This window comes from Mobula hypostoma, chromosome 21 (genome assembly GCF_963921235.1).
Source record: "Mobula hypostoma chromosome 21, sMobHyp1.1, whole genome shotgun sequence".
Taxonomy (NCBI): Eukaryota; Metazoa; Chordata; class Chondrichthyes; order Myliobatiformes; family Myliobatidae; genus Mobula; species Mobula hypostoma.
Genome location: NC_086117.1, coordinates 12,616,057 through 12,641,302, shown reverse-complemented (window position 1 = coordinate 12,641,302; position 25,246 = coordinate 12,616,057). Strand labels below are relative to the sequence as shown.

The 25,246-nt window shown below is 44.5% G+C and overlaps 1 protein-coding gene across 1 annotated transcript in view; it reads left to right on the top strand.

The window, feature by feature from the left end:
• The first annotated feature begins 1,179 nt into the window (after window positions 1-1,179).
• Window positions 1,180-25,246, top strand: part of garnl3 (GTPase activating Rap/RanGAP domain like 3) — a 488,036-nt gene continuing 463,969 nt past the window's right edge. The window contains exon 1 of the mRNA XM_063073433.1: window positions 1,180-1,486. Coding sequence (XP_062929503.1) covers window positions 1,434-1,486 — 53 coding nt within the window. The 5' untranslated portion in view covers window positions 1,180-1,433. The remainder of the gene's footprint in view (window positions 1,487-25,246) is intronic.

Sequence of the window (25,246 nt, the reverse complement as noted above, 5' to 3'; positions counted from 1 at the left end):
CCAGGCAACATCCTTGTAAATTTCTCTGCACCCTTCCTATGGTTTCCACATCCTTCCTGTAGTGAGGCAATCAGAACTCAGCACAGTATTCCAAGTGGGGTCTGACCAAGGTCCTATATAGCTCTCGGCTCCTGAACTCAATCCCACGATTGATGAAGGCCAAAGCACCGGTTCCTTCTTAACCACAGGGTCAACCTGTGCAGCTCCCTTGAGTGTCCTATGGACTCGGATCCCAAGATCCCCCTGATCCTCCACACTGCCAAGAGACTTGTAAGTAGTATTTAATTTAAATATTGTGTGTGTGTGTGTGTGTATGTATGTATATATACACACACACACACACACACACACACACACACATACACATACATATACATATACATACATACACACACACACAATATTTAAATTAAATACTACTTACAAGTCTCTTGGCAGTGTGGAGGATCAGGGGGATCTTGGGATCCGAGTCCATAGGACACTCAAGGGAGTGTGTATATATACACACACATACATATACTGTAATTCAGATTTTTTTTCCAGCATTGTACTGCTGCCGCAAAGTTAACAAATCTCATTACATATGCCGGTAAACCTGATCCTGATTGTGTTTCTCAGTGCCTCCCGCATGCCGGGCCTACCAGAGCATTTCAAAGCCGGAGAGAAACAGCCGAATTGTTGTCCTTTCCCCCTCTTGGCAGCCCCTCGGGATTGAGGGTAACCCTCCTTCCACTCTGGTTCTGAGGTGAAGTCGATAAGGAAAACACAGACTCTCCCGCAGAGGCATCGCTGTAGGAAGCACGACTGAAATTAATCCATCATAAACACAACTGTGGTGTCCATTTACCATCAGTAAGTGATGTCCAGCGAGGAAGAAACATTGGCCTAGACACTTGGGATAACTATAGTCTACCCGTCTGAGTTGCACAACAACAATCTTTGACCCATTCTGTATTGTTTTGATCGCTGTTTTATTATTATGTTTATTATAACCATGTATGTTGTTTATCAGCTTTACGCGAGCAGGGAATTTCTTTGCGCCCTGGAGATATGACAAAGGAGAGATGAATTCCGATTCTCTTTAGGCATCACTTTTTTGTCGGGGCGCTAGGACCCTGAAGAGCTCTATTCAATTTGCAGCTCTTATCCATCTCTTGTGACTTAATTACTATCTGCAGACGGTGCAGTTCAGTCCCCTTTTTCTCCAGATTTAAAGGCAGGCTGTGACAACGCTCCCCACTATCTAACTTGGCGAAACAAAATATACATTTTCTCCGGATGTAACGCTGACAGGCGATTTGTGTGACTGAAGCAGTGTGGACTGAGGAGAGGGTTCGCTGTTGTGCCCCAGCCGGTGTTGTCCATGCAGTTACCGTGAGTTTCGCTGCTGGTTTATTGTAATTCACCTCGCGGAGAGAGAGAAGAAATCGAAAATGCGGAAGAGGGCATTCTTCCTGAGAAAAGGGTGCAGCTTCGAAATACAAAGGTAAAAAGATAACTGTGTCCTTTTTTTTTGGTGGAATTTTGTGAAGTAACCTGCCGCCTGGAGCCGGCTGCTGACCGTTAGAAGTGCTGTCGTCTATGTGTCTGATATGTTGTACCGCACTCTTTAATCCTGCCCGAGACCGCGCTTTTCCCGATTACAGTACTGTACTGTATTACCCAACTGGCATTTGGAGAAGGGTTTCGATTTTGGAGTTCAGCCCCCATCCTGGCTACTTCGCTACTTAACGTTTCATTAGAAAGCTTCGGGCTGCATTCTTGAATTCCGCCGTTGAATTCTTTTCTACTCGCGTAGTATTTGAGTTGTTTTTTTTTATTATTTTCCCCGACCGGGGGGGCTCGGATGCGGAGGGAGGTAGTGGGTCGTTGTCCAGTTCTGAGGTATTCGGTGGAGGGAGTGAAAGGCGACTCCTCGTGTGATAACGCACAAAATGCTGGAGGAACTCAGCAGGTCAGGCAGCATGTATGGAAATGAATTAATAGTCGACGTACCGGGCCGAGACCCTTCTTCGGGACTGTGTGATAGACGACACCGTACCTGCCTTGACGGGGGAGCCTCATCTCCAAAAACTCCCGGCAGCAACGACTGACGACGATAACCTCTGCACGGCAGGGCCAGTCCTGCTACTCCATGCATAGAAAGAGTTAATCGTTTTACTGCATACCAAGAGATGCAGGATGGAATAAAATTATTGTGAACGGACAATGCTGGAAACTGCAACCTTTGTCCCATCCAGTTGTTTTATTTTGGTACAGTATTTGTCGTTGTGTTTCTTGTAGCCGTGTAAACCGCTTGTGCGTTTCACGCGAGCAGAGGTTTCATTGCGCCCCGGTGTAAAGCTGATCGTTTCTGGGCGCTCGGCAGGTCAGACGGCATTTGGGCAGCATGGAACGGAGTCACCGTTTCTCGAGTTCAGGCAAGAAGTCCTCGATTTGGAACCTTGACCTGTTTCACTCTACACGGATGCTGCCTGACCTGCTGAGTGTTTCCAGAATTTGATTTTATTCCAGATCCATGTTTTTAAAAAAAAATTTCATAATTTCATAATATAAATACCAGGGGGCAGGCATTTGAGGTGAGAGGGACTAAGTTCAAAGGAGATGTGAAAGACTTGTTTTTTTTTACACGGAGAGTAGTGGGTATCTGGAATACGCCCCCTGGAGTGGTGGTAGAGGCAGATACATTAGGGATTTTCAGGAGACGTTCGGATAAGCACACGGATGTGAAGAAAATAGAAGGAAGGACATGGACATTGTGTAGGTAGAAGGGATTAGTCTGGTTGGGCATTTGATTAGTAATTTAATGGGGTAGGCACAGCATTGTGGGCCGAATGGCCTCTTGCTGTGCTGTACTGTTCTATGCTCTATACATCGTTCCTTGTTCTTATAAAACCTGGAGATCATTCACAACCGAGTGGCATAGATAATCACGACAAGGATTCCTGGGCAATTGACTGTTTTAAACGGGCACGTTTCCTGATCAAGTGCTTGAGTGAGTGTGTGTGTGGGGGGGCGGTTTCTTTGCTGGGCAGTGGGCATTGCCATGTTCTTATATATGCCTTTGATTTTTAACTGTTGCTCACTGTACATGGCACTGGCAGATACAACTTGTGAAAGCTTTGACAGTCCTGTTTGATTTTTTTCCCCCCTTGTTGGTGTCCCCTTCAGTGTCAACTATTTAAGCCGATGTCTTCACCAGGGCAAAGGGAAATCAAAAACTAGAGGTAGAGAGGGAGACAACACTGGAGGGGCCACCTCATCATGCAGAAGGTGGCGTGTAGTCGGAATGAGCTGCCAAAAGAATTGATCAGGCCAGGAGCAATAGTAACTTTTACAGGACATTTAGACAGACACGTGGTTAGGGAAGGCTTAGAGCAGGGGTTCCCAACCTGGGGTCAATAGACTCCTTGGTTAATGGTATTGGTTCATGGCATAAAGGATGGGAACCCCTGTTTTAGAGGGATATGGGCCAAACCTGAGTAAGAAAGACGAGATGTCAGTGGCATCTGGGTTGGCAGGTTAAAATGGGCCAAAGAGCCTGTTTCTGTGCTGTGGGACTACAGTCATAGATCAAATCTCCCCTCGCTCTCCTATGCTCTGTAAATAAGTCCTAACCTGTTCAACTTTTCCCTATGGCTCAGGTCCTCAAGTCCTGGCAGTATCTTTTTAAATTTTCTTTGTACTCTTTCAATGTTACTAATAATTTTCCTGTAGGTAGGTGACCAGAACAGCATACAATTTTCCAAATTAGGCCTCGACAATGTCTTGTATGTCTTTTACTCTGAGATTCTATCTTCAATACTGCTTACCACTGTGCTAATGCTGTTTAAAGGGGTGTGTGCTGGCTTTGTTCATTCATGTCCTCCTACCACGGGTATAACGTCCCTGTTAAACAGTCTGCATCAATCCTCACAACTAGTTTAACTTGTGAGGTCCAGTGTGAACTCAGTTTTCTGAAGTGCCAAAGGAACTTGGGAGTCATGGTGCAGGATTCGCTAAAGGTTAGCTTGCGGGTTGAGTCGGTAGAGAGGAAGGTAAATGCAATGTTAGCATTCATTTTTAGAGAATTAGGATATAAAAGCAAGGATGTATTGCTGAGGCTTTATAAGGCATTGAAGTGAGCAGTTTTTGGCCCTTTATCTAAGAAAAGGTGTGGCGTGTGGCCAAGTGGTTAAGGCATTGGACTAGCGATCTGAAGGTCGTGGGTTCAAGTCTTGGCCGAGGCAGCGTGTTGTGTCCTTGAGCAAGGCACTTAACCACACACTGCTCCAGTCCACCCAACTGAAAATGGGTACCAGCAAAAATGCTGGGGGTTAACCTTGCGATAGACTGGCGTCCATTCCGGTTGGGGGGGGTGCGTGGAGTCTCGTACTCTCAGTTGCTTCACGCCACGGAAACCAGCATAAGCACTGGCCTGATGAGCCTATAAGGCTCAGGACAGACTTTAACTTAATTTAAGAAAGGATATGCTGGCATTGGAAAGAGTCCAGAAGAGGTTTGTGTGGATGATCCTGGGAATGTATATATGAATATGAAGAGCTCCAGGTCTGTACACGCTGGTGTTGTTGAAGAATGGGAGGGGGGTGGGATCGCATTGAATCCTATTGAATATTTGAGGCCTAGATAAAGTGGGCATGGAGAGGAAGCTTCCTGTAGTGGTGGAGTTTAGGATCAGAGGGCACAGCCTTGGCATAGAAGGACATCCCTTTAGAACACAGCTGAGGAGGAATTTCTTTTGCCAGAGTGTGGTGAATCTGGAATTCACAGATGGCTGTGGAGGTCAAGTCATCAGATATATTTAAAGCAGAGGTTGATATGTTCTTGATCAGTAAGAATGCCAAAGGTTTTGGGGGAAGAAGCAGGAGAATGGTGTTGAGAGGGTTAATAAATCAGCCAAGATGGAATGGCGGGGCAGACTTGATGGGCTGAATGGCATAATTCTGCTCCTATGTCTTGTGGTCTTCTGAAATGATGTGCAGAGGGTGGGTGAGAACAGACTCCCCTGAACCTCGTGCTGAGGCTGGTCTTGGTCTATTAGAACCCTGTCATTCCCCCCCCCCCCCGTCCCACCACCAGACCTTGCTGATAATGTTTTGAGATTTTCTGACCTGCTAAATGTCAAGAGGATAACAAGGAAGCAAATTTAACATGATTATTCAGGTGAAACTATTTCAGGTGTCAGGCATTTCTGTTCCCTTCAAGTTACTCTGGAATTGGACCATAATGTTTCCTGAGATCCTGAGAGCAAGACGTTAGACATCTGGGGTTTAGCTCCTGGTAGGGTCACCCATGGTGGTAAGGTCAAGGGTGGAGGATCCAGACAAAGACCTCAGTGGTGGAGCTCGTGGAAGATGATGACACATCACAGTGGCAGCGAAGGTGGGGGAAGTTTGCGGCAGTGAAGGGTCCCCAGTCATCTTGTACACCATGCCACTGGACCCTGACCCCGATCTGTCGAGGACCATGTGGTGGCTGCCCGTACATCAGCCTCACGATGTCAAACAAAGTCATGCACAGGCGTTTTCCATTAAGGGACTAACCCCCGAGAAGAACATCATACTTTACCAGAGCAATCACAATATTATTTCACCCCCCCTCCAATCCCCTGGAATCATTGAGGACTCCTGTTTATGTACGTTTAACCTGCTTCTCCAAAAGACAAGTACACCATCGTAGAACTCTGCTGGCAGGAAAACTAAAGAAACTCTGAGTTGAAAACTCTGAGTTAAATTTTTATATTTTAATGTAATTTCAGTCCTGTTCTGAGCAGTGGAAGTACAAAAAACTGAATTTCTCTGATGTTTGCCCAGAGGCAGAGGTGCTTCTATGACGTTTCTGTAGGTGTAATGTGGGAGTGAAGTAGCTAAGGATGGGACTCTGCAAAATGAAACATTTTAAATCAAAAATTCCCATATTTCTTGCGAGGGGTAATATTCAACTCATTACTTGGGGAAACTCTGAGACATTCTATCCCCAAGTGCTGCTTGTAGATTACTCAACCTGGAAACTAGATACAGTGATTTATTTTAATATATACAGTCACAGACCACTGTTAGTTAAGCTGGTATGACACAAAACATGCTCGCAAATCTCTACGGAGAGCATTCTAACTGGTTACATCACCGTGTGGTCAGGAAGAGGATGTGCACAGGATCAGACAAAGCTGCAGAAAGTTGCGAACTCAGTCAGCTCCATCATGGGCACTAACCTCCCCACCATCGAAGACATCTTCAAAAGGCGGTGCCTTAAAAAGACGGCACCCATCATTAAGGACCTCCATCACTTAGGACATGCCCGCTTCTGATTGCTACCATAAAAAAGGATACTCTAGAGACCAAAGACACACGCTCGAGACTTTAGGAACAGCTTCCTCCCCTCCGCCATTAGAATGGACAGTGAACCCATGTACACTACCTCAGTATTATGTTGCTCTTTTTTTTGCACTACTTAATTTAAAAACAATTTCTTACTGTAATTTATCATTTTTATTATGTATTGCAATGTACTGCTGCCGCAAAACAACAAATTTACAAACATATTCCCGTGATGTTGAAATTGATTTTTTGATTCTGAAGACCCAAGTCAACTCACCCTATTTGCTTGATTTGATTTTACAATATTACATCTTTCTGGCTTAGATTGATTAACGATGGAAACCTCTATCTGTTGGAGCATGTATTGTTGGTAACAAGATCACAGTAAGAGCTTGCTTAAATTGTCATCTAATTCAGTTCGAATTAGGAAGTAAAGACAGAAACAAACTGTTTCTTTTCATTCAAAGCTCTATTTTACAATGGAATTCAAACTTACCAGGTGATTGGAATGAGAATTTGAAGGGTTTGTGTTTTGTTTTTGTTGATAGGTCCAACAAATTGGAGAGACCCATTTGTAAAAGGTCCGAATGGTGAAAAATGCTTAACTAAACCTTTCTTGGGTATTGTTAACAGAACACTGAGGGTCACAAGGCATGCTTGCATTCATTGGTAGGGGCACTGAGTATCAAAGAGAGGAAGTCATTGCAGTTGTATAAAACTTTGGTTCAGCTTCATTTGGAATATTGTCTGCAGTTCTGGTTGCCACGCCACGGGAAAGATGTGGAAGCTTTTCAGAGGGTGCAGAAGAAGTTTACCAGGATGCTGCCTGGAAGCTATTAACTATATGGAGAGGTTGGACAAATCTGGGTTATTTTCTTTGGAGAGTTGGGCTCTGAGGGATGTACATAACCTTATAAGTGAGATGGATCGGGTTGGTATCAGTGCCTTTTTCCTATGGTTGAAATGCCAAATACTGAAGAAATGGGTTGAAGATGAGGGGGGAATCAGAATCAGGTTTAAAATCACATTTATAATGTGAAACAAGTTGTTTTGTGGTAGCAGGATATTGTAATTTACAGTCTTCATTATTATATATTGCAATAAGAAATATTTAAGTTTATTTTTAATATACAAGTAGTGCAAAAAGAGGGGGGGGAAAATAAAAAATGTGGAGGTAATATTCATGGGTGCATTGTCCATTCAAAAAGATCTGATGGCAGAGGAGAAGAAGCTATTCCTGAATTGTTGAGTGTGTGTCTTTGGGCTCCTGTATTTCTTCCCTGATGGGAGCAATGAGAAGAGGGCATGTCCTGGGTGATGGGAATCCTTAATGATGGATGCTGCTTTCTTTTTTTTTGAGGCACCACCTTTTGAATATGTCCCTGATGCTGTGGAGGCTACTGCCCTTGATAGAGCTGGCTGAGTTTAGAACTTTCTGCAGCTTTTTCCAATCCTGTGCAGTGCTCCCTCCATTAAAAGGAGGTTTAAATGAGAATCGTGAGACAAGTTTTGTTTCTCGAGGGTATTAGGTACCTGGAATGTTCTGCCAGGTAAGGTGATGGAAACAGAAACACAAGAAAAGTTTGAGGCATTTGTCAAATATATGAACAGGCAGGGGATAATCACCATTATGTGCCATGTCATGTGATGTGGGCGATCGTGGTCTCGTGACCATGATTGTTCTCATTAAATTTTTCTACAGAAGTGGTTTGCCATTGCCTTCTGGGCAGTGTCTTTACTAGATGGGTGACCACATTATCAATACTCTTCAGCAACTGTCTGCCTGGTGTCAGTGTTCGTATAACCAAGACTTGTGATATGCATCAGCTGCTCATACAACCATCCACCACCTGCTCCCATGGCTTCACGTGACCCTGATCAGTTGGGGGGGGGTCTAAGCAGGTGCTACACCTTGCCCAAGGGTGATCTGCAGGTTAGCGGAGGGAAGGAGCACTGTACATCTCCTTTGGTAGAGATGTGTCTTCACCCTGCCACCTAAGGCAGTGGATGGAGGAACAAATATCATATGCAGGCTGATGCAATTAGTTCAACTGGTATTATTGTGGTGGACTGAAGGAGTTGTGCAGTACTCTTCTGTCAAGTCAAGTTTTAATTTAATTTTAGAAGTTACAGTGCAGAACAGGTCCTTCTGGCCCAACGACATACATCGCCCAGCAACCCAACTATTTAAACCCTAACTAAATCTCAAGACCATCTACAATGACTAATTAACCTACCAATCAGTTTGTCTTTAGACTGTGGGATGAAACCGGAGCACCCGGAGGAAACCCACATGGTCACGGGGAGAATGTATAGACTCCTCAGACGGCGATGGAATTGAACTTCGACCTCCGATGCCCTGAGCTGTAATAGTCTCTCACTAACTGCTACACTACCTTGAGTTCCTATGCACAAGTACAGTGAGGTACAGATATAATGAAATGCTTGTTTGCAGCAGCATCACAGTCACATTGATTCAGACAACACAGAACTTGTATTGCACATAAATTATACAAAGCAGTGTAGATAGTACTGGGAGAATCTAGAACCAGAGGGCACAGCCTCAGAATAAAAGGATGTTCCTTTAGAACAGAGATGAATCAGTCTTCACTGTGGAAGACACTGGCAGTATGGTGGAAGTCCCAGGTGTTGGGTCGTGAAGTGTGTGAAGTTATTAATAGAGAGAAGGTTCTTGGCTAACTGGAAGGTCTGAAGGTAGATAGGGCACCTGGACCTGATGGTGTACACCCCAGGCTTCTGAAAGAGGTGACTGAGGAGATTGTGGAAGCATTAGTAATGATCTTTCAAGAATCACTAGATTCTGGAATGGTTCTGGAAGACTAGAAAATTGCAAATGTCACCCCACTCCTCAAGAAGGGAGAGAGGCAGAAGAAGAGAAACTATAGAACAAGTTTGTCTGACCTCAGTGGATGGGAAGATGTTGGAGTCGTTTATTAAGAGTGAGGTCTCAGGGTACTTAGAGGCACATGATAAAATAGCCTATAGTCAGCATGGTTTCCTCAAGGGAAAATCTTGCCTGACAAGTCTGTTTGGATTCTTTGAAGAAATAACAAGCAGCAGAGATAAAGGAGAATCAGTTGATTTTATGTACTTGGATCTTCAGAAGGCCTGTGACAAAGTGCCACACAAGAGGCTGTTTATATAGAACATAGAATAGTACAGCATGTTACAGGCCCTTTGGCCCACAATGTTGTGCTGACCCTCAAACCCTGCCTTCCATATAACCCCCCACCTTAAATACCTCCATATACCTGTCTAGTAGTCACTTAAACGTCACGAGTGTATCTGCCTCCATCACTGACTCAGGCAGTGCATTCCACACACCAACCACTCTCTCAGTAAAAAACCTTCCTCTAATATCCCCCTTTGAACTTCCCACCCCTTACCTTAAAGCCATGTCCTCTTGTATTGAGCAGTGGTGCCCTGGGGAAGAGGCGCTGGCTGTCCACTCTATCTATTCCTCTTATTATCTTGTACACCTCTATCATGTTTCCTCTCATCCTCCTCCTCTCCAAAGAGTAAAGCCCTAGCTTGTTAAACTAGCCCTAGTTTAACAAGCCACAAGCCCATGGTATTACAGGAAAGATACTTGCATGAACAAAGCAGTGACTGATTGCAAGGACACAGAGTGGGGATAAAGGGAGGCTTTTCTGTTTGGCTGCCTGTGATCAGTGGTCTGTGTTGGGACCGATTCTTTTTTATGTTATATGTCAATGATTTGGAATATGCTGTTGATGGCTTTGTTGCAAAGTTTTCAGGTGATATGCAGATAGGTGGCAGGGCAGGTGGTTTTGAGGAAGTAGAGAGACTACAGGAGGATTTAGACAGATTCGGAGAGTGGGTAAATAAGTGGCAGATGGCATACAGTCTCGGGAAGTGTATGGTCATGCACTTTGGTAGAAGATATGAAAGAATTGACTGTTTTCTAAATGGAGAGAAATTACAAATATCTGAAGTGCAAAGGGACTTGGAGTCATTGTGCAAGATTCCCTGAAGGTTAATTTGCAGGTTGAGTCTCTGGTGAGGAAGGCAGATGTGATGTTAGCATTCATTTCAAGAGCAATGTAAAAGAATATAAAAGCAAGGATGTAATGTTGAGACTGGTGAGGCCTCACTCGGGGTATTGTGTGCAGTTTGGGGTCCTTATCTTAGAAAGGATATGTTGAAACTGGAGAGGGTTCAAAGGAGGTTCAGGAAAACTATTCCAGGATTGAATTGCTTGTCATTTGAAGAGCTTTTGATGGCTCTGGGCCTGTATTCACTAGAATTCAGAACAATGATGGGTGACCTCACTGAAACCTGCTGAATGGTGAAAGGCCTTTATAGAGTGCATGCTTCCTATGGTGGGAGAGTCTCAGACTAGGGGACACAGCCTCAGAATTGAGGGGCCTCCTTTTAGGACGGAGTTGAGAAGAAATTTTTTAGCCAGAGTGTGGTGAATCTGTGGAATTCTTTGCCACAGGCAGCTGTGCAGGGCAAGTGGTCAATTTGTCAGGGATACGAGAAGGCAGGAGATTGGGCTGAGAGGAAATTGAGCAGACTCGATGAGCTAAGTGGCCTAATTCTGTTCCCATTTCTCATGCTCTTATGAAGTGGAATTTCTTTGGCCAGAGGATGGTGAATCTGTGGAATTTGTTGCCCCAGATGGCTGTAGAAGCCAAGTTCTTCTGTATATTTAAAGCAGAGTTTGATAAATATTTGAGTTGAAGGGTTATGGGGAGAAGGCAGGAGAATGGGGGTGAGAGGGGAAGTAAATCAGCCATGATAGAATGGCAGATGAGACTCGATGGGCCAATTGGTGATATTCTGCTTCTTTGTTTAATGGTCTTGTCGTGTTCTGGAAACGAATTGTTTAAAACAAAAAGACTGCAAAACAATATATTAGTGTAAAAAGAAACACAATCCGAGACCTGTCCACGGCAGGTGCAAGAGGTGGTCTCTTCGATACACAGAGTGGGCAAGCAAACAAGTTTAGGTGTTTCTATCCTTTAATTAATTCTTTCAATACCTCTCTTAAACTGTATTAATGAAGACCTTTCATTTGTGTAGCACCTCTGATATCTTTGGGACATTACAAAATCCTGTGGAGCACCAAGTATACTCTCGGTGGCTACTTTAAGATGGCGTTGGCAAGCAATGTGACTAATGGTGACGTCCCGCAGGCAACTCATGAAACTGCTACTTTTACTTTTTACTTTCTCTCCTCCGCTTTCAAATATGATTCTATTACCAAGGTGCGTGCGATTGGAACCTGTGACTTACAGTTTGATGGTGTGGTTTTGAGCAAGCTGGCGAGTTACTGTCTCTGAGAGAGCTGGGTGACATTGGGGCAGAATGTACAGCCTGGTGGCCTGGAGATGGGGCGTAACCCCCCCCCCTCCCCGATCGACTCCATTGCTTGTCTCCGATTGAGGCATTGAGCAAGGTTGAAGTTGATGATAAGAGTGGAAAACAGGCGGGTATTGGGCACTGCCTGCCTGCATTTGACCTGTCTTCCTCCCCCTCTTGCTAGCTGCTGTTGGGGGAAAGGGCAGGAGTTTTGGACTCCACATTGCAAGAATCGATTGTTGAAGCTCGTGGCTATGGACTTGCTTTTGGGGACTTTGCGGTTCATGTCACATGTGTTTCTGGATTCTGATTACTCTTCTTGTTTGCTGTTTTTGATCGGTGAGGACTAGAGCACTTCACTAGAGACTGCTACAGCGACCTGCAGTCAGTTAGTGGCCCTGAGCTGAACTAACCTGAAAACTCCTGGTTTGATGTTGACATTCTGCCTGTTGTTTGCTTGCTTTTAGCAGTTTGCACGATTTTTTTTTAAAAGCACATTGGGTGGTTGAAGTTTTTCTAGTAATGGGTTCCATGGTGTGTCTTTGTTTCATGGCTGCCCGTGGAAGGGCAAATCTCAGATTTGAATTCTGTATGTACACTTTGATAATAAATGTACTTTAACTTATTAGGTACACCTGCACATCAGTGCTGATATCTAATCAGCCAATCATATGGCAGCAACTCAATGCATAAAAGCATGCAGACATTGTCAAGAGGTTCAGTTGTTGTTCAGACCAAACATCAGAATGGGGATGAAATGTGACCGACGTGACTTTAATCATGGAATGATTGTTGGTGCCAGACTGGGTGATCTGAGTATCTCAGAAACTGATTTCCTGGGGTTTTTTTACTCACAACAGTCTCTACAGTTTATAGAGAATGGTGAGGAAAAACAAAAACAAAAAAAAAAAATCCAATGAGTGTCAGGTCTGTAGGTGAAAGTGCCTTGTTAATGAGAGTCTGAGGAGAATGGCTAAACTGATTCAAGCTGACAGGAAGATGACAGTAACTCAAATAACCACATATTGCAACAGAGGTGTGCAGAAGAGCATCTCTGAATGCATAGCACATCGGACCTTGAAGTGGATGGGCTATAGCAGCAGATGACCACGAACATGCGTTCATCCTCCACTATATTAGGTACAAGGGATGTCTAATAAAGTGATTGCTGAATGTATACAGCCATTTTAAGATTTGTTTATGCAGTTTGTGGTGAAATTGTTATCTGTCCAGTTCTGCTGTGTATAAAATAAATGTGAGCACCAATATGTTTTAAGGATTTTAACTGTGCAAGGTCAGAAATGTAGCACTGAGTAATGTTAGAGATAAGTTAGATAATAAAAGTTGCTCAGGTTATTGTAACCTGTGACTCTTCAACAGCCTGTGTAATTAGGTTTTCATCCAGGTATTCTTGCAATCGAAATGGCCCTAAACTAAATTCAGAATCAGTTTTATTAACACTGATATATGTCATGAAATTTACAGCATGGCACACAAAATGCTGGAGGAACTCAGCAGGTCGAGCAGCATCTGTGGACTGAATAAACAGTCGATGTTTCAGACCGAAATCCTTCAGGATTGGGAAGGAAGGGAGAAGATGCCAGAGTAAAAAGATGGGTTGAGAGGAAGGAGGATAGTTAGAAGGTGATAGGTGATAGGTGATAGATGAAGACAGGTGGGTTGGAAAGATAAAGATCTGGAGAAGAAGGAATCTGATAGGAGAGGAGAGTGGACCACAGAAGAAAGGGAAGGAGGAAGGAACCCAGGGGAAGGTGATAGGCAAGTGAGAAGTCAGGGTAGGGAATAGATGATGAGGGGAGGGGAAGGGGAATTTTTTTTACTGGAAGAAGAAATGGATGTTCACGCCATCAGGTTTGAGACTACCCAGATGGAATATAAGGATTTGCTCCTCCACTCCGAGGGTGGCCTCATTGTGGCACAGGAGGATGTCTTGGACTGATGTGTCAGAACGGGAATGGGATTTTAAATGTTTGGCCGTTGGAAGTTCTGCTTTGGACGGATGGAGTGGAGGTGTGGCAGGGCAGTGTAATACATTAAAAAACCGTAAATTACAATAAGAAATATATTTTAAAAACTGAATTCAATAGGTAGTACCAAAATGGAGAGGTAGTGTTCATGGTTTGGATTATTGTTCATTCAGAAATCTGATGGCGGGGGCGAGAAAGGCTGTTTATAAAATGTTGAGTGTGTGTCTTCAGGTTCCTGTATTTTCTCCCTGATGGTAGTAATGAGAAGAGGGTATTTCCTGGTCCTTAATGATGGATTGCCTTTTGAAGATCTCCTCTCTGTTGGGGAGTGCCAATCATGGATGCAACTCTTGCAGCTTTTCCCAATCGGGTCCAGTGGCCCCTGCATGCTAAATGGTGGTGCAACTAGTTCCTCAAGAAGGGAGCAAAAAAAAAATCAACACAGACTTAGCAATTTGTGAATTTTGTTTTCACATGTCAGTTCAGCATCCAGGACATTTTCAAGGAGCGATGCCTCAAAAAGGTGGCATCAATCTTTTAAGGACCCCTATCACCCAGGTCATGCCTTGTTCTCATTGATATTATCAGGGAGGAGGTACAGAAGCCTGAAGACACACACTCAACGATTCAGGAACAGCTTCTTCCCCTCTGCGATCAGACATTGAACCCATGAACACTGCCTCCTACTTTTTTTTTCTCTTATTGCACTGTTTATTGAATTTAGCTGCATTAATTTACAGTAATTTACTGCATAACAAATATGACGTAAGCCGATGATATTAAATCTGATTCTGCGCATCCCAAACAGCAAGTTGGAAGTTATTAGACTGATCCGGTTTTAAAACAACTCCGGACTAAATTGTCAACGGTCTTTTGAGGGGAAAAATGTACTGTTTAATTGTTAGATCTGGGTGTTATCACGGTCTGTCAGATTGTTTCATTTGGGAGGGGATTAGCTGGTTTTTATTGCTTAGTTTTGCCTTTCAGGCAGAGAATCGCAAACACTTGTAAACCTCTGGGAAGAGAAATTTCCCCCTGCTCTGTCATGCTTTTCCTGATGCCTCCTACTTTCAGATGCCCAGATGGAAGAACAAAACTCTTGGTCGACACCTTGACAGCTTCGGGTGGCTGAGCGAGGAAACCGGGGCGGGAATACAGACCCTCTCATCCTGTCCCATCATAGTTGACCTTCTCTGTCAAATCCGTTTTACTCATTGGTAAGGTGTTTTAAAGGGAATTCAGAAGCAGATTACTTCAGATGCTAACTAACAAAATAATCAGAAAAGACTGCTTCTCCTCCCATTGCCTTTCCACAAGGATTCCATCTCGTTGCCCAGCTTATCCTGGTTCCCTGTATCTGTTCAGAATCAGATTCATTATCACTGTTTTAAATGATGTGAAATTTCTTGTTCTTATGACAGCAGCACAGTGTAAAGAGTAAAAGCACCATAAATTACAAAATAAATAAATAGTGCAAAAAAGAAACAAAAAGAGTTCATGGGCCATTTAGAAGATGGTGGAGGGAATGGAGCAGTTTCTGAATTGTTGAGTCTGTGTCTTTAGCTCCTGTACCTCCTTCCTGAAGAGAACGTGTCTTGGATGGTAAAGATCCTTAATGATGGATGCCTCCTTCTTGAAGCAGCACCTCCTGAAGATGTCCTCCATGCCGGGAAGGGTAGTGCCTATGATGGAGCTTGCTGAATCTACAACACACTGTAGCCTCTTTCGAAGAGCTTCCATGCCGGGCAGTGATGAAACCAGCCCCCTTTCTGGTCTTTCCTTCCTAGCCAACTCTGGTTAGAGTTGGCAGGGCCCAAAATGGCATTCATTTCCTCTCCCTTACCTCGGCCTCCACAGTTATTCAATCATCTCCTGTAATTTCTGGCAGCTTCAATGTGATGCCACCATTTGATGCATCTTCTCTGCTTCTTTCAGCCCATCAAGCTGTGAAGATACAAATTGGAAGTGGGAGCTGGTCAAATCTACCATTTAGTAGTCATAGATTTGTGAAGCAGTAAAACAGGCCCTTCAGTCCATCATGCCCATGCTAACCCCTTTCCCATCGACACTAATTGTACCTCCCTGCATTATTATGGGTCTGTATGATTGTAAGTCTAATGCAATATATAAAATTATTATAAACTACAATAAAAATGAATAATGTAAAGAGAGTACAATATTGAGGTAGTTTTCATAGGTGTGTTGTCCATTCAGAAATCTGATGGTGGAGGGGAAGAAGCTGTTCCTAAAACATTGAGTGTGTGTCTTCAGGATCCTGTATATTCTCCTTGATGGCAGTAATGAAAAGGAGGGATGTCCTGGATGGTAGGGGTTTTTTATGATGGTGAAAGGCAGTCAGCTACAGCATTACTGTTCCCCTTTCAAATGTTGTTTTTCAGTTGTGAACTCTGATATCTAGGCCTGAAGCTCGTGGTCAAACGTGTGGGGATGGAACTGGACTCTGACGGTGTGTCTGAAAAGAGGATGCTGTCCCAGTTGCATGCCATCTTGGACAATGTCTCCCATCCACTATATAATGTACTGGTTGGGCACAGGAGTACATTCAGCCAGAGACTCATTCCACCGAGATGCAACACAGAGCGTCATAGGAAGTCATTCCTGCCTGCGGCCATCAAACTTTACAACTCCTCCCTCGGAGAGTCAGACACCCTGAGCCAATAGGCTGGTCCTGGACTTATCTCCTGGCATAATTTACATATTACTATTTAACTATTTACGGTTTTATTACTATTTATTATTTATGGTGCAACTGTAATGAAAACCAATTTCCCCCGGGATCAATAAAGTATGACTATGTGTGTGAACAAAAACTGTTTTCAAATGTTTCATCACTCGATGTGGAGACATCATCATCATTCTCTTGCGATGTGTTCTCCGAATGCTTGGTTCACCTATCCAGGCAGCCTCCTGGTGAATCTCCTCTTCACACTTTCCAGCACAAGATCAATCTTGATCTGACCTCAGCTCTGCTCGCCGGCTTACCTGCTGTAACCTTTTGCCTCCTTCCTAATCGGGATATCTGTTTACCTTTGCCTTATGAAAATGAGTCTTTAAGGAAAAAAAAAGTTCCAAGAAAAAAAGGGTTTATTTTATTTTTAAACAATGACCCCAGTTGCAGATCCTTTCCACATTGCCTCCCTCGGGATCTCGTGTTTCAATCAAGCCTTTTCTCACCATTTCAAGTCCAAGCAGCCGCATGCTGAGCCTTTCCTTGTAAAACCCTCTCCATCCAAATATTGATCTAATAAACCCTGGAGTGCTTCCAATGCATTAAAGAATATTAAAACTGTGTAGGTACTCCAGATGTAGTCTCACCAATATCTTACTTAAATGAAGCAAAGCCTCCCTAATTGTGTATTCAGTTCTCTTAGCAATAAATAATAACATTCTGTTAGTTTCCTTGTTAATTATTGTGCTTTAATATTTTGTGAGTCACGCCCCAGGACGCCCCCAATGTCTCTGAGCTCTGCAAACGCTCAATATTTACATAATATGGTCTTCTTTTCATTTTTCCTACCACAATGAATAATTTCACATTTTCCTACATTGACTTGATTTACTAACTTGTCCCTATCCCCTTAAGCCACAATCTCCCCTTGGTAATTTGATTTGCTACCTTTTTGCCATCAGCAGATTTAACAACTACACTCAGTGACCACTTTGTTAGGGATATCTGGACACCTGCTTGTTAATGCAAAGATCTTGTCAGCCAATCATGTGGCAGCACCTCAGTGCATAAAAGCATGCAGACATGGTCATGCGGTTCAGTTGTTGTTCAGACCAAACATCAGAATAGGGAGGAAATGTGATCTAAGCGTCTTTGACTGTGGAATAATTGTTGGTGCCAGACAGGGTGGTCAGAGTATCTTGGAAGCTGCTGAGCTCCTGGGATTTTCATACACAACCATCTCTAGAATTTACAGAGAACAGTGTGGAAAACAAAATTTTTTAAAAATCCAATGAGTGGCGGTCTGTGGGAGAAAATACCTCGTTAATATCTTACTATTGCTTCTTTCAGTTAGTCCTGACGAAGGGTCTTGGCCCAAAACGTCAACTGTACTTCTTCCTATGGATTCTGTCTGGCCTGCTGTGTTCCACCAGCATCTTGTGTGTGTTGCTTGAATTTCCAGCATCTGCAGATTTCCTTGTGTTTGCGTTGTTAATGAGAGAGGTCAGAGGAGAACAGCCAGGCTGGTTCGAGCTGTCAAGAAGGTGTCAGTAACTCAAATAACCACACTTTACAAGCGGGGTGTGAAGAAGAGCATCTCTGAACGCATAAAGTTTCAAACCTTGATGGGCTCAGCTGCAGAAGACTGCACTGGATCTACTTCTGTACCTAATAAAGTGGCCACTGATTCTGTCTCTTCAGACCCTGTATCCAAGATGTTCATATAGATTTGTTGATGGCAGAATCAACAGCAGTGATAGGTTGGAATACATGGTGTAGAACAACCTAACTCTGAATGTCAGCAAGACAAAAGTGCTGGCTGTGGACCTGTGAGGGTTGGTGGGGTGGGAGGGGTTGGTTGTTGTGAACACAACTCTATCCTCATCAATAAAGCTGCTGTCGAGATGATCGACAGCATTGAGTTCTAACCAGCATCCTCCCCTGGTCTCTCTGTACTGATATGGTGATCGAGAGAGTGCAGTGGTGTACGTATTTCCTTAGGCATCTGTGAAGATTGTGCACGTCCATGAGGATTTGCTCAAACTTCTACCGACGCACAATGGAAAGTATCCTGATACATTGCATCTCGGCCTGGGGTGGCAGCCACTTCTCTGGAGTGACGGAACCTGCCGAGAGCTGTAATCACTGCCCAAATCGTCTCCGGCTCATCACTTCCTTCTGTCCAGTCCATCTTCACGATGTGTTGCATCAAAAAGGCCATTCCCTTTTCTCTCTTCTACCTTCTGGGAGAAGATACGGGAGCTTGAACGCCTGGATGGCCAGACTTTGCTCCTGCTATCAGACTCCTGAACTAATCCCTTTTCACATCACCTTCCCACTGGTTCTGCAAATTTCTCAGACTCTCATCTCTACCCTTTGGTTATTCCTTTATTCTCACTTCATTTTCCAAGAGTAGGAGAGGAGAAGATGGTGACGTGACGCAATGCGCGCAGCTCTCCGGTGAAATGATATCGTATTTGTAAGTAAGTAGGAGGCTGTGCACAATTCTGATTTGATGGAGACAGCCGTGAGATCATGGAGGAACATCTGGAGAAACTTCTGAAATGCCCGGTTCGCTGCCGCTGTTACTGTGTGATCGAGAATCTCCGGAGGGAAGGCCCCAAAATCCTCGGCTTTGCTTGCTGCTGGCGGCCGGGGCTGGGGTTGAAGCGCTCAGCAGAGGTGGTGCTCGGTGTCGGAGGGCTAGTCGGAGGCTCAAAGTTTTTGCACGGACTCAGAGTCGGACTGTGGTCAGGCATGGCAGGGAGAGTTTTCTTCCTTCTTCCGTCTGCGTGAGATGTGGGACTTTTGAGAGACTTTGAACTTTTTTTTTACCGTGCCCATGGCCTGTTCTTCATCAAGTTATGGTATTGCTTGCACTGTTGTAAACTATGTTATAATTATGTGGTTTTTGTTAGTTTTTCAGTCTTGGTCTGTCTTGTGTTTCTGTGATATCACACTGGAGGAATATTGTATCATTTCTTAATGCATATGCATTACTAAATGACAATAAAAGAGGACTGCTTGTCTTCATAATCTAATCTAATCTAATTTTCTTTTTGTACTGTTTCAGATTGTGTTACTATCTTGGCACCATTCTGTTGTTCTGTGGTCTTCTCTATATGGACAGTAATAATAAATAAAACTATATACTGCAAGCTGTTTGTACTGGAGAGGGCCCAGGGACGGTTCATGAGAATGGTCCTGGCTATGAATGGAGCATTTGATGGCCTAGGTCTGTACTTTCTGGAGTTTAGGGAGGGATCTTAGTGAAACCTATTGAACATTGAAAGGCCTAGATAGAGTAGATGTGCAGAAAATGTTTTCTATAGTGGGGGAGTCTTGGACCAGAGGGCACAGCCTCAGAATACAAGGATGTCCCTTTAGAACAGAGATGAAGAGGAATTTTTTTTTAGCCAGAGGGTGGTGAGTCTGTGGAATTCATTGCCACAGACAGTTGCGTTGGCCAAGTCATATTTAAGGTGGAGGTTGATAGGTTCAAGATTAGTAAGAGCATCAAAGGTTACAAGGAGAAGTAAGGAGAATGGGGTTCAGCTATGATGGAGCAGACTCAGGGGTTGAAAGGCACAGAATGAGGACAATGTCTTTATAGTCCTGCTCTGTGAGCTTCACTGAAGTGAGGCATTTCATTCTACTCTGGTGTGTATGGTAATGAACTTCTCACATTTCGTCAGAAACAGCTGCGACTCCTGACTCACTATTCCATCTCACGATCCCCCCGTAACTTCAGAATCAGGTTTAATATCACCGGCACATGTTGTGAAATCTGTTGGCTTTGTGGCAGCGGTACATGCAATACATGATAAAAGTGTAAATTACTGTGTGTATATATATATATAATAGTTAAATAGTGCAAAAATAGAAATTAAAAAGTAGGGAGGTGGTGTTCATGGGTTCAGTGTCCACTCAGAAATCTGATGGCAGAGGGAAAGGAGTGTGTGACTTCAGGTTCCTGTACCTCCTTCCTGATGGTAGCAATGAGAACAAGGCATGACCTGGGTGATGGGGTCCTTTGAGGCATTGCTCCTAAAAGATGTCCTGGACACTACAGGCTAGTACCCAAGATGGAGCTGACTAATTTTACAACCCTCTGCAGCTTACTTCGATCTTCTGCAGTAGACCCTGCCCCTCCCCTCCCACCATACCAGACGGTGAGGCAGCCAGTTAGAATGCTGTCCATGGTACATCTGTAGAAACTTGTGAGTGTTTTTGGTGACACTAACAACTCCTAATGAAATCTTGCTGTCTTTGCAGCTGTGTCAATATGTTGGGCCCAGGTTAGATATTTAGAGAGTTTGACACCCAGGAACTTGAAATTGCTCACTCTCTCTACTTCTGATCCCTCTGAGGACTGGTGTGTGTGTGTGTTCCCTCATCTTGCCCTTTCAGAAATCCACAATCGGCTCTTTGATCTTACTGATGTTGAGTGTGAGACTGTTGCTGAGACACCACTCTATCAGCTGATGTATCCCGCTCCTATATGCTCTCTCCTTACCATCTGAAATTCTGCCAACAATGGCTGGGTCATCAGCAAATTTATAAATGGTACTTGAGTTGTGCCTAGCCACACAGTCATGGGTGTAGAGAGAGTAGAGCAGTGGGCTAAGCACACACCCCTGAGGTGCACTAGTGGTGATTGTCAGCGAGATGGAGATGTTCTTTCTGATCCGCACAGGGTGTGGTCTACCGGTTAGGATACAGAGGATCCAGCTGAGGGAGGTACAGAGGCTCAGGTTCTGGAGCTTTTAGATCAGAACTGTAGGAATGATGGTGTTAAATGCAGAGCTGTAGTCAATGAACAGCATCCTGACATAGGTATTTGTATTGTCCAGGTGGTCCAAGACTGCATGAAGAGCCAATGAGATCATGTCTGCCGTAGACCTATTGTGGCAATAGGCAAATTGCAGTGTGTCCAGGTCCATGCTAAGATGAGAGTTAATTCTAGCCATGAGCAACCTCTCAAAGCACTCATTACCGTAGATATGACTGCTACTGGGCGATGGTCATTAAGGCAGCCCACCCTGTTCTTGGGCACTGGTATAATTGTTGCCCTTTTGAAGCAGGTGGGAACTTCCGACTGTCGCAGTGAAAGATTGAAAATGTCTTTGAACACTCCCACCAGTTGGTTGGCACAGGCTTTACCAGGAACTCCACTGGGCCCTGCTGCCTTGAGAGGGTTCACCCTCCTGAAAGACAGCCTGACGTCAGCCTCTGAGACGGAGATCATGGTCTCTGAATGTTGCAGGGGTCTGCGTAGTTGTAGTTTTATTCTCCCTTTCAAAGTGAGCATAAAAGGTGTTGAGCTTGTCTGGGAGTGGAGCTTCACTGCCATACATGGTGTTAGGTTTTGCTTTGTAGGACGTAATGGCCTGCAAACCCTGCCAGAGTTGACGTGCATCCGATTTCACCTCCAACCCCATTCAGAATTGTTCCTTCGCTCTTGAAATGGCCCTCTGCAAGTCATACCTAGTTTTCTTGTACAGACCTGGTCGCCAGACTTAAATGCCACAGATCTAGCCCCTAACAGACTACGAACCTCCTGGATTATCTATGGCTTTTAATGTGAGTGTACAGTAAGTTCTCGAGGGCACACAGTCATCCACGCATGGGTGTAATGAAGTTGGTGACAGCTGTGGCGTACTCATTCAGATGTGAAGATGAATCCCTGAATACAGTCCAGTCCACTGATTTAAAAAGCAGTCCTGTAAGTGCTGCTGTACCATACCTTCATGTCCTCACCACTGGTGCTGCGGTCTTCAGTCTCTGCCTGAACTCAGGGAGTAGAAGTCGTCGTGGCCATTGTCGTGGCTATCCCTCGAGGTCGAGGATGATGGTCTTCGTTCTGTTGATCTACTTATGGGCTCTCAAGTGGCTTATGAGTCCAACCTTGGCTTTGAAAGTTCTTCCGCATTCAGGACAGGTAGTTCCAGATGGCAGATCGGGCTTTGGTTGTTGCTGCCTCTCTTCCCATTTTCTTCTCTTTTCTTCTAATTCTGCACATCTGCTGGCTTCGAAAGTTGCTGTTCCTTCTCGGATGATGGCTAGCCAGAGTCTCCTGTCCTTGGCATTGGTTTCCCAGTTGTTCATGTCAATGTTACATTTCACGAGTCTCTGCTTGTACACCGGGAGTAGAAGTACAACCATGTGATCAGACTTCCCGAAATGTGGGCGTGGGATATCATGGTAAGTGCTCTTGAAGGTGGTGTAAAAGTGGGTGAGTGTGGTTCCTGTGGTACTACAAGGGATTTGTTGGTCACAGTTAAGGGGGAGAGTAACATGAGTTAAGGTAGGAGTGAGTGGTTGTTAAACTCAGTGCACTAAAGGACCGGTTTCCAAGCATTGTCTCTCCCTCTCTCTGGGTCCTTGACTCGGAGATCCAACGACTGCCCGTTTGTCTTTTCTCACAATCTAAGTGCTCAGCTTCTTCTTCCAGATTACGCGTTTCTTCCACAAACCTACTGCGTACATTGAGTGTGGGTGAGGAGACTCGCGTGACAGCAGACGCTAGAAGCTGGAGTCAGAAAGCAAACTGCAGGAGGAACTTAGCAGACTGGGCCGTATCTGTGGAGGGAAAGAAATGGTGAATGTCAATTATTTCTTTTCCTCTGCGGATAATTCTCGACCCGCATTCTCCAGCAGTTTGTTTTTTACAGCAGCTGGTTCTTGGTTCAAATCGCCAGTGTTTTTGTATTTGGATTCAGATTTGTATCCTCCCCCTCCATCGTCCTCAACACGGGTGCCCCCCAGTGCTGAGTCACTGCTGTGCACTCTGCTCACAGATGACTGCACGGCCAAACGCCCGAGCGATCCCATTGTTCAAGTTCACTGATGACCAACAGCAACAATGAGTTGGCCTACAAAGAGGCCCGATGCCAGGTAAATAACCTCTTCCTTAATGTCAACAAGACAAAGGAGTTGGTTATCGAGTTCAGGAGAACCTGCACGACTCACACGCCCCCTGCCCCCACCCCTGCAGCACAGCAGTGGAAACGGCAAGCATTTTCAAACTCCTGGGGGTGCACATCTCACAATGGTCCCAGACCACGTCCTACACAATCAGGAAAGCTCGGCAGTGCCACTGCTTTCTGTGGGGGCTGAAGGGAGCTGGACTGTGCACATCTGTATTCACCTCATTCTGCAGATGCACGGTAAAGAGAATCCCAACAAACTGCAGCACTCAGGGAGGCTCGATTACGGGTGGTCAAAGACTGCCCAGTGCATCACTGGCACCAGCCTACCCACCATCAAGGACACGTACAGTATGCAGAAAGGTGCCGACAACATCATGAAAGATCTCACCCACCCTGCTCATGGACTGTTTGTCCCACTCCCATCAAGGAGGAGGCTGCGTTGCATCCATGCCAAGACCACCAGACTCAAAAACTTTCCTCAAGCAGTAAGACTGATCAACACCTCCACCCACTAACCCACTCCTCCACACCCCTCACTACCACTACTTTATCATTTCCTGTCAGTTACCTCCTGTCACTCCAGTGCCTAGTGTCACTTTATGGACATACAAGCAATCTGTTATTTTGTTGTCCTTCACACTTGTGTATTGGAAATGGCATTAAGCGATCTTGAATATTGAAATATACATTGCAATGCTCCATGAAATGTGTTATTTCCATTAACGACCGATTCCTGTACGCTGGGGGTACCCCTGCTCTACATCCTTTCTATCATGGGGCAACACCTATTCAATCTGTCCTTGTAACTCGGGTCCTCAAGTCTCGGCAACATCTGTGGAAATCTTCTCTGCACTCTTTCAAGCTTATTGATGATCTTTCCTGTAGTTCATATTTACAATGTCATTGATATCTTTCCAAGTTGATCATAAGACATAAGAGCAGGATGAAGCCATTTGGCCCATCAATGCTGCTACCCCATTCAATCATGGCTGATCCTTCTTTCCCCACCTCAACCGCATTCCCCAGCCTTCTCCCCGTAACCTTTGATGCCATGTCCAATCAAGAACCTATCAATCTCTGCCTTAAATACACTCAACAAATTGGCCTCCACAACTGCCTGGGATAACAAATTCCACAAATTCACTACTCTCTGACTAAAGAAGTTTCTCCGCATCTCTGTTTTAAATGGATGCCCCTTTCTCCTGAGGCTGTGCCCTCTTGTCCTAGACTCCCCCACCACGGGAAACATCGTTTCCACATATACTTTGTCTAGGCCTTTCAAATTCAAAATGTTTCAGTGAGATCCCCATCCCTCGTCCTTCTAAATTCCAGTGAGTACAGACCCAGAGCTATCAAACATTCCTTGTATGATGGTCCTTTATTCCTGGAATCATCCTTGTGAACCATCTCTGGCCCTTCTCCAAAGCCAGCACATCTTTTCTTAGATGAGGAGCCCAAAACTGTTCATAATACTCAAGGTGAGGCCTCACCACTGCCTTTATAAAGACTCAGCATCATATCCTTGCTTTTGTATTCTAGACCTCTTGAAATTAATATTGACATTGCATTTGCCTTCCTCACCACTGACTCTACTTGCGAGTCATCCTTTAGGGTGTTCTGCACAAGGACTCCCAAATCCCTTTGCATCGCAGATTGTTGCACTTTCAGCCCGTTTAGAAAAAGTCTGTGTATTTATTTCTACTACCAAAATGCATGACTATACATTTTCCAGCATTGTATTTCATTTGCCACTCTCTTGCCTATTCTCCTAATCTAGCCAAGTCCTTCTGCAGCCTATCTGTTTCCTCAACACTATCTGCCCCTCTATCAATCTTTGTATCATCTGCAAACTTGGCAACAAAGCCATCTATTTCATCATCTAAATCATTTAAATACAGCATTAAAAAAAAGCAATTCCAACACCAACCCCTGCAGATTATTACTAATCACTGGCAGCCAACCAGTAAAGGA